This window comes from Trichomonas vaginalis, chromosome II, assembly GCF_026262505.1.
Source record: "Trichomonas vaginalis G3 chromosome II, whole genome shotgun sequence".
NCBI lineage: Eukaryota > Parabasalia > Trichomonadida > Trichomonadidae > Trichomonas > Trichomonas vaginalis.
In genome coordinates, this window is record NC_067204.1 from 15439153 (window position 1) to 15452926 (window position 13774).

Genomic DNA, 13774 nt, shown 5'->3' on the forward strand with positions numbered 1-13774 from the left:
TATCAATAATGTATTTTATAGAGATAATGAGAAATATTTCGATTCATTTCCCTGCAGTTTTTCATTTTAACAAAGAGAAAATTGAATTTAATAGATTGAGGGTGTTATATTCAAAAAGATAAGGCATGATTTCATAGACACCTTTGGTGGGTGTCAAATTGTCTGATCTTTGTTGATTTGACCAATCTGACATGTAATGTGAAAAAAACTATCACCTGGAAATTTAATGAAATCGCCTAAATTTGAAGTGAATTAATTTCAGGTGAGTGTGAGCTCCTAGAATAATAGCTTTCGATAAACATTTTCGATAAGCTTTCGTAAATACGATACGGGTGTCACTTTTCTTCAGTGAATGAAGAGTCACCCGTCAAATCCGGAACCTAATGACATTTCACGCCAAAGTTCTAAAGAAATGGATAACGAAGTTATATCCTATCCCTTTGGGGACATTGAAAATTATGAACTTTGCTATCGAATTGGCCGTGGAAAGTATAGCACAGTTTTCTCTGGATTGACGAATACAGGACAACAATGTGTATTAAAAGTACTCAAACCTGTTCGAGCTAGCAAAATCAATCGCGAAATTCGCATTCTCGAAAAACTAAAGGAATCACCGAATATTTGCAATCTCCTAGATGTTGTAAAGGATCAGGAATCTCAGATGGTTACACTAGTTCTTGATTGGACAAACGATGATTTCCGTAATATCTATCAAACACTAGAGATGAACGAAATTGCTTACTACATGTATAAAGTATTACAGGCTCTTGATTTCGCTCATTCCCGTGGTATTATGCACCGTGATATCAAACCACAAAATATAATGATCGATCATTCCACGAAAAAGGTCTCTTTGATCGACTGGGGCCTCGCTGATTTTTATGTTCCAGGTACTGCATATCAGGTCAGAGTTGCAACCAGAAATTACAAGGCTCCGGAATTATTATTCGGATACACTCAATACACCCCGACCGTTGATATTTGGGGACTCGGATGCACATTCGCAGCAATGCTTACCAAGAAATCTCCATTATTCAGAGGCAGAGATAACTCTGAACTGATTTTAAGAATTGCAGATTTTATTGGAAGCGAAGAGATCGAAAACTACCTTCAAAAGTACAAGATAACCATATCATCACACGATATTACGTCTAGAATCTCTGGACACAAGCGTCGCGCGCACGAATTTTTAAAGAAAGACGATACAAAGAATTTCATTACTCCTGAAGCGGAAGATTTGCTGATGAAGATGCTTACAGTCGACCACCAGGAAAGAATTTCTGCAAAAGATGCAATGATGCATCCATTCTTTGATTGTGTTAGAGATATGTTCAAATAATTACTATTTATTTATTTTATTATTTATTTGTTCATTTTATATAAATTATTTTTGTTAATTTTTTTTGATCAACAAAATTTATTGGCTCATTTCTATTTCTAATGTTCGTGGTTGGAAAACGGGAGACAAATTAAAATGTTGGAACACTACTACACATTCGTTTTTTCATTCTACTTCAATTTAAGGAGATTTCAAATTTCGTTACGAATTTCTACCTAATCCAAACATCCGAAAATGACATTTTTCACAAATTTGAACTCAGTACTAATTTTACAAGGATTAGTTTAAACCACAATCAATTTCTGCTTCAATTCACAATACATCATCTAACACAAATGAAGAAGTAGCACTACAAAAATTCAAATGAGACACAACTAGTTTAAATAACATAAACATTTGGAAAAATATTCTATTTTTTTTCGGATAGTATATATTCTGCTTATTTTTCATTCCATATTTATAGTTTCTACTATTTTAAGGCAGATTTAAAGTTTTTCGATTGTAAATAGATAGTTTATTATATAAATATAACACATGAAAATAAAAATCGTAATTAATTCTCAATGAAGAAATGGAATATGGATGGAATTGAAAATCCAGCAATTCCGATCAACACACTATACCAGCGAGAGTGGGCAAGTGAAATGAAGGAATTATGGATTGCTGTTGCACCGAAATAAATGAAACATCCAAGAAGTAATGAAGACGTAGTACCGTATATTGATTGACAATAAGAAAGAGCCATGAATGGATTAAGCATGCCAAGAACCGCGATAACAATTGTATTCAATATAGCAATGACGAAGTACCATAATGATGATACATTTGTATCTCTGAATATATATGAAATGCATATGAATCTAACGAATCTGACAGGAATAATAAAAGGCAAATTTTTGTATAAACCTTCATATTTTGCAATGTACATTGCGAAGGAAGCAGATTCTAAGAAAGCAACACCTAAAAGGAACACATAAATTATATTGTCCAGGAAATTGAATTTAATATTTTCATCAACTTCAGGTAGCTTGTCATCATTTGAGAGTATTGGCGCATTATTTATCATATCACATTTAACAAGAAGTGTGTCGTCCAAAAGAGCAAGAGAATCGCTAATAAATGCATAAAACGTGAGGGCCGTGAATACAATGAGTGAAAGTAGGAAGTCAAATGGATATTTAACTAATGCTTCAACAATTGCATCATTTGCCATAAATAAGATTCCATCTGATATCATATAAGTTCCAAAAAACATGTCAATGAGGTCTTTGTATTCGAATGTAAGGAAATATGATATTAAGTACGCTAGAAGAGTTGTTCCAGCTGTTACGGACGAATAAATATACTTCAATAAAGAGTTCTTCATAATTTTTTATGCAAAAAAATCTTTTCACATGACATGAGAGTGGCATCAATGCAACATCATGTCGTCAAAAATACTAAAATAAGCAATAAACCACTAACAAAGCTTATTTTATTGTTTATTCAATGTCAATTGAAATAAGTATATCTTCCTTCCTCACGCTTATTCTTTAAAATCCGAGTATTGTCATATTTTCACTCCAAGATTGAACAATTGCTTCATAATGAGTTGGCTGTATTCATTCTTGAAAATGAAGACATTAACTTCAACACACATAAATGCATCTATATGAAGAGTAAGATACCATTGTATTTTAATTCAGATTCATAAATTATATTTTATCCATTTCAATAAGAATCCATTATTTAAAAGAAAGATCATGAACATAATGAAACTAAGTGAGGTAAGACAAAAACATCCTTCACTTCCAATGTAAAGATTTATTTCCATTAAATAATACGCTGAATGCATGAGACTTGATCGATTTTCACGTTCTATTCACACAAATCTCGCAGGTGTGCTTATTGCAAAAGGATAAATCGAGGAGTTTTATTCAAAATCGTTATTTGATAAGATCTACAGAAAATTGTGAGGAAATATACCGTGGCAGTTAAAAATTTCAATCATTTTGTTCATGTTAACTATAATGGATAAAACACTATATTGTGTTTTCAATTTTGATAATTCAAACGAGTTGGATCTCGATCCTCCTTATCCTTCTAGGGCAGGCTTGGTACGAATATCATATTTTATTCAAGAGGAAAAAGTTGTTGGAAAACGTATTTGGTAGCCAGATCTGCAATAAACACTCTCAGAATTTTTTGAATATTACGGAATTTTGAATCAAGATAAATTTTGAATTCGTGCAAAAACAAACTCGTTTTACTTGGGGATGCAGGTGTAGGAAAAACATCAATGGTGAAATCTTGGTTAACTTCGACGTTTTCAGAACATGTGTCTCCAACAATTGGTGCAGCTTTTGTAAAATCAACATTTGAATATCGTGGTTTAGAGCGCAATATTCAGATATGGGATACAGCAGGTGAAGAACAATACCGATCTGTCACATCTGTTTATTGTAGAGATGCTTTTGCTGCAATGATCGTTTATGATAAATGCAATAGAGCTTCTTTCGAAAATATTCCGTATTGGATTGGATTAATAAGCAAACAAGGACCGATTCCTATTGTTGTTTGTGGAAACAAGAATGATCTTCATTCTGATACAGAAATTACATTACAAGAAGCTGCCGAATTTTGTGCAGCATATAATGTTTCACACTTCTTTACAAGTGCTCGTACACAGTTCGGAATTTTCGATGCTTTTACACAATTGCTAGATTTGGCCTTTGAACGTCAAAAAAGTTTACCGAAGGATGATCTATTTACTGGCGTTCAGGCAACACCAGAACCACAACCGAAGAAACAATGCTGTTTTTGAACTTATTTCTATATTTGTATTTTTTTATTTCTGTTTCTGATAAATATATAGATTTTTTTCAGTTGTAATTTTTCTCCAGATATCATTACTTTCTTATGAGTAACTAACAAGAAAAATTTGCTATGAAAACTCAAGAATTATGCTCAAGAGCATTGATATCACCTTGATTTCATGAATGTAGTTTAATGTTCTGTTGTAAATTTATTTTGAGAGATTATTGTAATATCAAAATAATAAAGGCTATAGATTTTTAGAGGTTATTTGTTTCGCTTTATCGAAACCTTAGATGTATTAAGGATATAAACATTTTTCCTAAAGAAGGTTAGAAAGAAATTGAAAAATGAAGAACTACTGAGAAAGTTTTTACTAAATTTCATACCTAAAACCATTTATTTTATATAAAAATTTCTTAGTGCTTACGCATAAAGACAGGATGTATAAAAAAAAGGCAGCTGGGAGAAAAAAAGAATTGATAGTATAAAAAGACAATTTTAGCAGCATTTCTTCTTACCACTGCTAGTACTTCCTCCCGGAAAGTTAACATCTGGATTTGGATCAACTGGCTTCTCAGCGGATTTAATACGTTCGGCGATTGATGCGAAAAGCTCATCAATATTCTGACCTGTTTTAGCAGATGTTTCGAAATAGAGAGCGCCCATTTTATCAGCACGCTCCTGAGCTTCTTCGAGCTTTACGGTACGGTTATCTACAAGATCAGCCTTATTACCAACTAAATAAAGGAGTGGCATCTGGTCAAAGTGTGGACCAAGCTCGTCAACCCATTGATTTGCATCTTCGAATGAATCAGTTGAATCTAAAGAAAATACTATAATTGCAGCCTGAGAACCCTGATAATACATTGGGGCGAGAGCACGGAATCTTTCCTGGCCTGCAGTATCCCAAATTCTAAGAGTTACTGTAGTATCGTCGATTTGAAGAGTTTTTGCTGAAAATGAAGCACCAACTGTAGAAACTTGCTCGGGATCGAAAAAGTTTGATGTTGCACGGGTAACAATGCATGTTTTACCAACAGATGTCGCACCAAGAAGAACAACTTTTGCTTCAATAGTTGACATGAGAAGTGAAAAACCGCCAGATTGACGGACATTAAATCACAAGTTTAGAAATTTTGCTGTAAAAAAATTGTTATTCGAAATACACCAAAATAGAACATTTTAAACATTTTTCTCAATATCAGACAAATTTCAGTCCATTGAAAAACTGAAAGTAAGGAAAATCTGAAAAGACACTGTTCGTTTGGATCTATTATAATGGTGCACTAAATACGCTGTAATTTTAAATACATAGCATTGAGTAAGATTTTGTAAAATGCGACATTCTCTTAATTTAACTGAACTTCGGAGAAAAGAGGCTTCAAGACTTTCAGAAGTTCCGAAATTTGCAAGACAAAGATCTACGCCTGAATTACAAGCTAAAAAACACGAATTAGATCATTGTAGAGAGAGTTTAGACGCAGCTAAGGTGAATTACGAGAATTGGAAAGTAGAGTTTACAAAAAAGGTTGATAACTTAAATGAGAAAAAGCAAAAATTTCAGGAACAAGAAGCAAATCTTAAAAATTTTCTTAAAGTTTACCAGCATGAACTAGAAAAAGCTGAACAAAGAAAAGTAGAAGAGGAGGCTAAGTACAAAAATATTTGCAAACAGCTCGAAGACATTAAAAATGAAATAAAATTACAAATTGAAGAAAGAAATCAATTAAGGGAAGAAGCAGATAAATTACAGAAGTACACAGACATTATGCAAGAAGCTGTTGTTGTCAGTCAGCATTTTAACACTGTAGATGACTTGATAAATCAGTTTCATCGTATTATTGATACAAGACAAGACTGTCTTCAAAAATTCCAATCATTACTATCTTATGCAAATAAGCAACAACAAGAACACGCAATTGAACAACAACTAGAAGATACTTACGTGATGGATGCAAATAACAAGTATTACAAAGCATTGGACAGATTAGATAAAGCATTACAAAGAAGACGCAATAGAAAGGAATTCATTTTTAAGAAACAACAAACAAATTTAGATACCGAGATGGAAGTTGCGAAGATTAAATCTGCTTTATCATCAATTTACTCCCTAATAATGAATGATCTCGGATTAGATGTTGCAGAACACCCTGCAACGCCCGAACAAATGATTCAGACAATCAAAAGCCAAATTCTTGATTTAAACGAAATAATAAGATCATGCAATGCTCCTTCATCAAGAAGAATGGCTCCATGATAAAAATTTTTACAATTTCTATCGAAATTTTGAAAATTTCGATAGAAATTATTGTCTATAATCAGATTTAGTTCTGATTCTAGATAATTTATACTTAAACATTTAATACAATTTCTTTTTTTAAAATGATTTTTCATATTCATTTTTTAAAGCTTCTCAATCCTAATATTCTTTGATACTAATAGGATCTAAAGTATTCTTGATATTCTCTTTGCTCTAATTAAGACTAAATTCGTAATATTTTAATGATTACTGATATTTCCCAATAATATAGGATGAATAGTATGGCATTTGACTCTGGTTGAGAAGTTCTAGCTTATGATCACATTCTGACTCACTCTATTCTTCCATATCATTATTTTGACTAATAAAATTTCAACTTGTTTTTTTATAAATAATTCAATGACAGAAGAAGAGTTGGATGACTTCAAGGAAGAACAAACCACTCAGAATCTCGTCAAAAAGAAAAGAACTCGCTCTCATGCACCAAAACAGAAGCTATTACAATTAGAAGCAAATTATTTTGATGGAGAAACAAGAGCTAGATCGAACAAATATAAATATTTTAAAGATTTGTACATATTAGAGAACTCAGACAATAGGCCTGCTATTGTTATGCCTGACGGACACATTTTTGTTGAAACTTTTTCACCATTTTACTCAAAAGTAGTAGATTTTATAATTGCGATAGCTGATCCATGTTCAAGACCTAAGTACGTTCAAGAATACCAAATAAATCCATATTCAATCTTTTCTGCCGTTTCAATTGGCTTAAAAGCTAAAGAAATCATAAGAATATTAGCAATCATCAGTAAAACACCACTTACAGATGAATTTAAAGAGCATATTGAACTGTGTTGTCTATCTGTTGGAAAATTAAAATCAGTTTTACGAAATACTAAGTATTATATCGAGTCCAACGAAATTAGAAGATTACTAGAACTTCTGGAGATACCATTTTTCGAGGAAAGACACGTCTATCCTGAACCAGACGAAAAAACTTATAAACATACGAAGTTTTTGAAGGTTGGCAAAGAAGAATTAGAGACAATTATATCAGGTATAGGTGAATCATCATATCATGGCAATGTTGCTCGCTTAACTGAAGGAATTGATGATCTTTTGGACACTCCTTTGGAAAAACAGACGATTTTACGTTTTCAGATCAAAACGGAGTCAGTCAGAGAGATCAGACAATACGCCGTTGATCACAATCTTTTCATTTCAGATGAATATGATTTTATGAACGACAAAACAATCGACAACCTCGGTATTCAACTGAAGAATACAACAAGAATCAGGCCATACCAAGAAAAGGCACTAACTAAAATGTTTTCCGGTGGAAGATCAATTTCTGGAATCATTGTTTTGCCTTGCGGTGCTGGAAAGACGTTAGTTGGCATTGCTGCCCTGGCGACAATTAATAAACCAACAGTAATTGTCTGTAATAATCGTTTAACTGTCAAACAATGGTATAATCAGATTTTACAGTACGCTACGATGGACATGAAGAAGATATTCCTATTCAGTGACACAGAGAAACAGGCGTTACCTCAGACAGGACCTTGTATTGTCATTTCTACGTATTCTATGTTATCAAATCCAAACAAAAGGTCTGATAAATCTCAGCAAATCATCGACCAAATAAAGTCTCGTGACTGGGGACTCTTAATTCTCGATGAAGTCCAAGATTCGGCTGCAAATACGTTCAGAAATGTGACAGACATTGCTAAAGCGCACACAAGACTTGGTCTAACAGCAACACTGATCAGAGAAGATGACAAAATTTCGGATCTCCGTTATTTGGTCGGACCAAAGTTATATGAAGCGAATTGGCTCGAGCTTAGCGAACAAGGATACCTTGCACGCGTTAAGTGTTTCGAAGTCACCGTACCCATGACAGCTTCTTTCTATAAGTACTACTTACTTTCCGACCATTTCAGACAGAGAATTCTTTGTTCATCGAATCCGAACAAAATTCGAACAGTTGCAGGCATCATAAAGTTTCATGAAAGGCGTGGCGACAAAGTTCTTGTCTTCTGCGATATCATACACATATTGATTCACCTTGCAGGACTTCTGCATTGTCCGGAAATCCACGGAGAAACTCCGGAAAACGTCAGAAGTTCAATATTCCATGAATTCAAAAATGGATCAAAAGTCAACACACTTATATTGAGTTCTGTTGGTGACAAAGCCATTGATTTACCAAGTGCTTCTGTTGTTGTTCAAGTGTGTTCTAATTATGGTGCGAGAATGCAGGAAAGCCAGAGATTGGGAAGAGTTTTGAGGCCAAAGAGTGGAAACAGAGAAGAATTCAACGCTTTCTTTTATTCCTGTATCAGCGACATGACTACTGATTTGAAGTACTCTGCAAGAAGACAGCAGTTCTTAGTTGACCAAGGATATGTGTATGAGCCAGTGAGTGACGCAAGAGAGAGATGGCCGTGGCCAGAAGACTTACTTTCTGACGAGAAAAGTGAAGAAGAATGGCTCAGAAAAATGCTGAAGGTCGAGAAAATTCAGTCAGAGGAAACTGAGTACGAGAGCTACAGCAGTGACGAATACGAAGAATCACAGAGTGATTACATCGATACAATCGGAAAGTCTGCTCCTCATTTCTCATTACTTAACTAATTTGTATATTTTGTATTTTTGTTGTTTTATATATTAAATTTTAGTCATAATATTTAACTTATTATCATGAGATTATTATTATTTTTTCCCACTCGACATGAGAGCATTATCAATTTCATTGTCTTCAAAGTTCTGAAAATAACAATTGTTAGGGGCATTTATCACAAAAATGTTTAATGGACGCATCAATTGGTGAGTGAATTTACAAGAATATAGGGGAAATATTTTGCAATACACTCAAACAGAAAAATTAAATTATGTTTTCAAGAGTATTACTGGACGAGCAATTTAAATAAGCTATATAGTTCAGACAGATTTCAAATAATTTCTTACATCATAAAAAATTTTTGAATAATTTTTGTTATGTTAGTGAAGCCCTATTAGTAGGAGATTGCTGTTAAATTATGAGTAGAGGCAATCCTTTTTTAAAAAATTATAAAATATTTGATGTGAAAAAATTTGAAATTTTTTAGGTAAATCGGAGTCCTTTTTTAAAAGGGTGTTTAAGCGAAAACTGTCTTGAGGTCGTTGACGAGAGAAGCAGTGAGTGGCTGAGCCTTTGTTAAGACCTTGATATCAACCTTCTGAGCGCCAAACTTGACGTGGATCAAAATCTTGAATGGAGTAGATACCAACAACCCCATGAAGATCTCTTCCTGACCGATTCTCTGAACAGTTTTTACTCCGACGACAGTGTTCATCAATCTTGAGATGTCGTCGAGTGTCATTCCCTCAGACTTTGGAAGAGTGTAGACAATCTCACTTCCGCCAGACTTCCAAGCAGCGCCGAATTCAGCTGTTGTTGCCTGTTGTGGAGCGATGAAAGACAACAAGTTTGCTGGCAAGTTGACGTTCAACTTCTTTCCGAAGTATTCGATATTTGCTGTGAACTTGAACTGTGGGAATCCCTTCATTGTCTTGGGGAATGAGTAGATTCCGAGCATTGTTACAGCGTTCTGTGGAGGGATGCAGTTGATAGTCTCTGGCTGCGAAACAATCTCCTTGTTGAGGACATCTGGACCTTCAATACTCAACTTGAAATCTCCAATTGGTGTCGATGTAGCGTTCATTACTGCGACCAAAATCTTTCCTTGGTTTGCACATGCGATGACTTTAATATAATCATCGCCATAAACAGGTTGTGGAGAGATTCCTGATGCAGAGAATTCAGCAATCTTCTGTGGAGGAGGTGTCTGTAATTCAGCAGTTGCCTTCTCGATGTTTTGGATTTGTTCTGGTGTCAATTGAACATTGACAACTGGAGCAGAAACAGGAGCAGCAGCAGCGGCAGGAGCTTGTTTGTTTATTGGCTTCTTAGCGATTGGCTTTGCACCTTTGAAGATGGAAGCTGCGAGTTTGTCTTTCTTCTCTTGCTCTGCGTTTTGGTTCTTCTTTCCTGCAACAGCCAACTTAGCGAACATTGACTGTTTCTTCTGGTGATAAGTGTCCATTGGTTCTTCGTAGTTCTGTGTGTATGTTGGTGCTTGTTGTTGTGGTTGTTCTGGTGCTTGTTCGACCAATCCTTCGTTACCCCAAACAGCGGCAACACCTGATACATTCAATGTTGTTGTGTCTTCTTCAACTTGTGTTGAAACTGGTCCTGAATTGACACCATCAGCGGAATAAACATTTCCTGGTGTGTTATGTGGATATTGAGTGTAAATAAGTGTTGGTTTGTTTGTAACAATGATATCTGTGTCTCTGTCATCAATAGGAATGTATTGACGGCCACCATTTGCAATTGCTTCGTTGACAAAGTCATTGAGGAATGATAACTGTGGATCTTCTTCTTCATTCATTGATAAAACGATGTTCAATGATTCTCTGAAATTCAACAATTGCAATGCTTCGTAACAGATGTTCTGAACAATGATGGATCTAGATTGTTTGTAGTTCTCAAATACATCTAACACTTCTTGTGGAACTTCTTCAATCTTTGGTAACAACTTGAGAATAGCGTTCAAAACCCATTCTCTTGGATTGTCATATCCATCAGCCAAATCGCATAATAGCAAAATAATGAAGGATAAATCATATTCATCGGATAATTCGGCGTAATTTCCAATGACATGGGAAATGACTGTTACAAAGACATCGGATAACCTGCGAGCAGACTGTGCGACATCCAAGTAAAGATTGACAATGGATCTCCTCATTTCTTCATCGCATTCTTCATCAATGATCTTCATGACTTGGAATGCAACTTCTGGACGGACTAAGTCACCACCAATGGCAAATAATTGCTCCATGGTCTTGGCAAACCAGATTGGTGATGGTGAGAACTTGGAGGCAATGTCTGTAATGCGATCAGAAAGATCACGTCTGATTATCTCGTTCTTTGTACGCTGGAAGAACTTCAACATGTTGATGACAATGATCTGGGCATTGTCTTCGGAGGCCATGTTGTGGAGAAGGTTTAATGTGATCAATCTGATACTTGGATCTGGATGTTCAAGGCAATCAATGATTGTAGACTGGAATTCTGATGCGAAATCAGGTATTGTAGTTAAGAGTGATAAGCCGATATATTTGTAGTTCTGTTCTCTTGCGGACATGAATAATGAAATGGCGCCTTTGAGTTGTGGGATCTCTGTAATGTCGAGAGCGATGGCTGTCTTGATAGCTTCGTAGAGGAGGGCCGCTGAGGCTGGTGTCTCGAGTGTAACTGAAGAAATTGTTTGGGCCAAGATCGGCTCGATTTGATCTTGGATTCCTGGTGTATCTAAGGCGATTCTTCTGATGAGTCTGAGGATGTTGATCAAGACGAATGGAGCGCTAACGTTCTGGAATGAGTACTCGATCTTTGTATTGTTTGTCTGAATCATTTGAGCAGCGCGTGTGATATCAGGAAGAAGCTCGCAGATCTGGCGGATGTTGAGGTGGTGTTTGAGGAGTGTTGTGAATGTTACAATGACGGAGTTGACGATTGAAAGATCTGGGTCAGAAAGAAGACGGCAGAGCTCTGGGAATAAATCAACAACTGTAGAAGCATCCTTCTCGATGAAGGAATGAACACACATGATGGCCTTTTGGCGGATGATTGGAACAGAGTGGTTGAGGCACTGTCCAACAAAACCGATGACTGGTTGGATGAGTTCTGGTGTAACAAGCTGTGCAATGGCAGTTAAGGCAAGAGCCATTGATGTTGGATGATTGGATGACAAATCACGCTGAGTAGAGTTGACAATAAGAACGATAAGATCGGACTTCGAATCGAAAAGAGCTGAGCATGCTAAGTAGCCGAGTGCTTTTGTCATCATCTGAACGTCTTGTGTCAAGTTAACTGCATGAATTTGGCCGAAGTTTGTGTTGTAGCCAAGAAGGGTAAGATGAACTAAAGAAATGACATTTTCGTAGAGATCTGAAATGTTGATCTTCTTCTTGTCTAAATTCTTCTTAACTTCTTGCATCCACTGAGAAACGATTTTTTCTTCAGCTTCACGGCTCTTGCACTCACCAATGGCAATGCATGTATCATGGAAGTGCTTTGATAACTTAATCTTTTGAACGCCTTGAGTGAACATTAAAAAAAATTAATGGTGTCAATTTTTTCAAGGGGGATACAAAAAAATTAATGAGCACGCGACTTGATATTTAATAGTATTTTCATTTGATAAAAACCTGTTCTAATTTTCCCATTTCTCCATTACAAAACCGAAAGTAAGTCTACCCTATAAGTCCTGGGTTGTCAATTTTTTGGGGGCCTATGGAGAAATTTACTTTATCAATAGCGCACCATAGATTCGAATCCAGAGCCTATAATTCTAGAAGTAGATGAAGGTACCCTAGAATAACTATGTGGTGTAGTTTTTATTGCTATTTAAGATATCACATAAAATATATTAATCAAATAATAAAAATTTCAATAAAATTAAATAATTGTTATTTTTATATAGAGTAGATATTATTTCTATATTTAGATCGAAAAAATAAATAATTCTGAAGTACTAGTAATATTCATCCATGATGATTTATTTTTCAATATTATACAATAAGAAATATATTTATAAGTTTTTTTTGAAAAATGTTTAAAATTGAGAGATCAAAATTTCGATTTGTGAAAAGAAATCATAAATCAAATATGTCCTAATTTTTGTTTTTATTAGGGTATACATGTTTTATACTCGAAGTACGGTATGTTGTTGTTTTTTTATTCAATATTTAAAAACTTGCATACAGGTCGTAAGGTGTTGGAATATCGTACACAGAGGTTACGCACATGTCTAGGGCAACTATTTGTTATGAATGAGTGTATTTTAAAAGATTTGAAATATCATAAGATTGATCCAAAATGGCATTATAATAAATGTTTTGATCCAATGTTAATTATATTTTAAATAAAGAAATGCAAAATTAATGACTTTTGAAAATTGAGAGAGAGAACAAAAAATAGAGTTTTTAAAAAACTAAATGTTGAAATAGTTTGAGATATCAATAAAATTAACAGTGAAAAATATTAATCAGAATAAATACAAAAATTGGGTATCTTATTGAAAAAATATGTGAAAAAGAGTGAAGATCAACCGAAATTTTATATTAATATAAAGGATATAAAAGAAATGTGAACGTAAATAAATATAAATTAAAAGATATAATTAAAATTTTTAATAAAGTTGAATCAAAGACAACAATTGATAGACAATTGTTGTCTTTGTGTACAACATTCACTTGAATTATAAACAATAACAAGTGTTTGTTGTTCACTGAGCAACTTTGAGAAGAATCATTTGTGATTCTTGTCAAAG

General features: G+C 34.5%; 7 protein-coding genes across 7 annotated transcripts; 4 read left to right on the forward strand and 3 right to left on the reverse strand.

Annotated features, from left to right (window-relative positions):
- Positions 1–296: 296 nt before the first annotated feature.
- TVAGG3_0549990 (STKc CK2 alpha domain-containing protein) lies at positions 297–1762 on the forward strand (the record flags this gene model as incomplete). The annotated part of the gene is made up of 1 exon (XM_001326056.1): positions 353–1339. The coding sequence occupies one exon, from the start codon at positions 353–355 to the stop codon at positions 1337–1339; it is 987 nt and encodes a 328-aa protein (XP_001326091.1).
- A 70-nt stretch (positions 1763–1832) lies between these two features.
- TVAGG3_0550000 (uncharacterized protein) lies at positions 1833–2713 on the reverse strand (the record flags this gene model as incomplete). Its single annotated transcript, XM_001326055.1, has 1 exon — positions 1893–2705. One exon carries the CDS (start codon positions 2703–2705, stop codon positions 1893–1895), a length of 813 nt encoding a protein of 270 aa, XP_001326090.1.
- Positions 2714–3557: 844 nt separating this feature from the next.
- On the forward strand, positions 3558–4151 carry TVAGG3_0550010 (GTPase protein; the record flags this gene model as incomplete). The annotated part of the gene is made up of 1 exon (XM_001326054.1): positions 3618–4142. The coding sequence occupies one exon, from the start codon at positions 3618–3620 to the stop codon at positions 4140–4142; it is 525 nt and encodes a 174-aa protein (XP_001326089.1).
- Positions 4152–4494: 343 nt separating this feature from the next.
- TVAGG3_0550020 (GTPase protein) lies at positions 4495–5218 on the reverse strand (the record flags this gene model as incomplete). The annotated part of the gene is made up of 1 exon (XM_001326053.2): positions 4634–5218. The coding sequence occupies one exon, from the start codon at positions 5216–5218 to the stop codon at positions 4634–4636; it is 585 nt and encodes a 194-aa protein (XP_001326088.1).
- A 249-nt stretch (positions 5219–5467) lies between these two features.
- On the forward strand, positions 5468–6492 carry TVAGG3_0550030 (DUF4200 domain family; the record flags this gene model as incomplete). Its single annotated transcript, XM_001326052.1, has 1 exon — positions 5472–6392. One exon carries the CDS (start codon positions 5472–5474, stop codon positions 6390–6392), a length of 921 nt encoding a protein of 306 aa, XP_001326087.1.
- Positions 6493–6774: 282 nt separating this feature from the next.
- Positions 6775–9029, forward strand: TVAGG3_0550040 (Rad25/XP-B DNA repair helicase family; the record flags this gene model as incomplete). Its single annotated transcript, XM_001326051.1, has 1 exon — positions 6795–9029. The coding sequence occupies one exon, from the start codon at positions 6795–6797 to the stop codon at positions 9027–9029; it is 2235 nt and encodes a 744-aa protein (XP_001326086.1).
- A 442-nt stretch (positions 9030–9471) lies between these two features.
- TVAGG3_0550050 (adaptin, alpha/gamma/epsilon family) lies at positions 9472–12563 on the reverse strand (the record flags this gene model as incomplete). The annotated part of the gene is made up of 1 exon (XM_001326050.2): positions 9533–12553. One exon carries the CDS (start codon positions 12551–12553, stop codon positions 9533–9535), a length of 3021 nt encoding a protein of 1006 aa, XP_001326085.1.
- Between the last annotated feature and the right edge of the window lie 1211 nt (positions 12564–13774).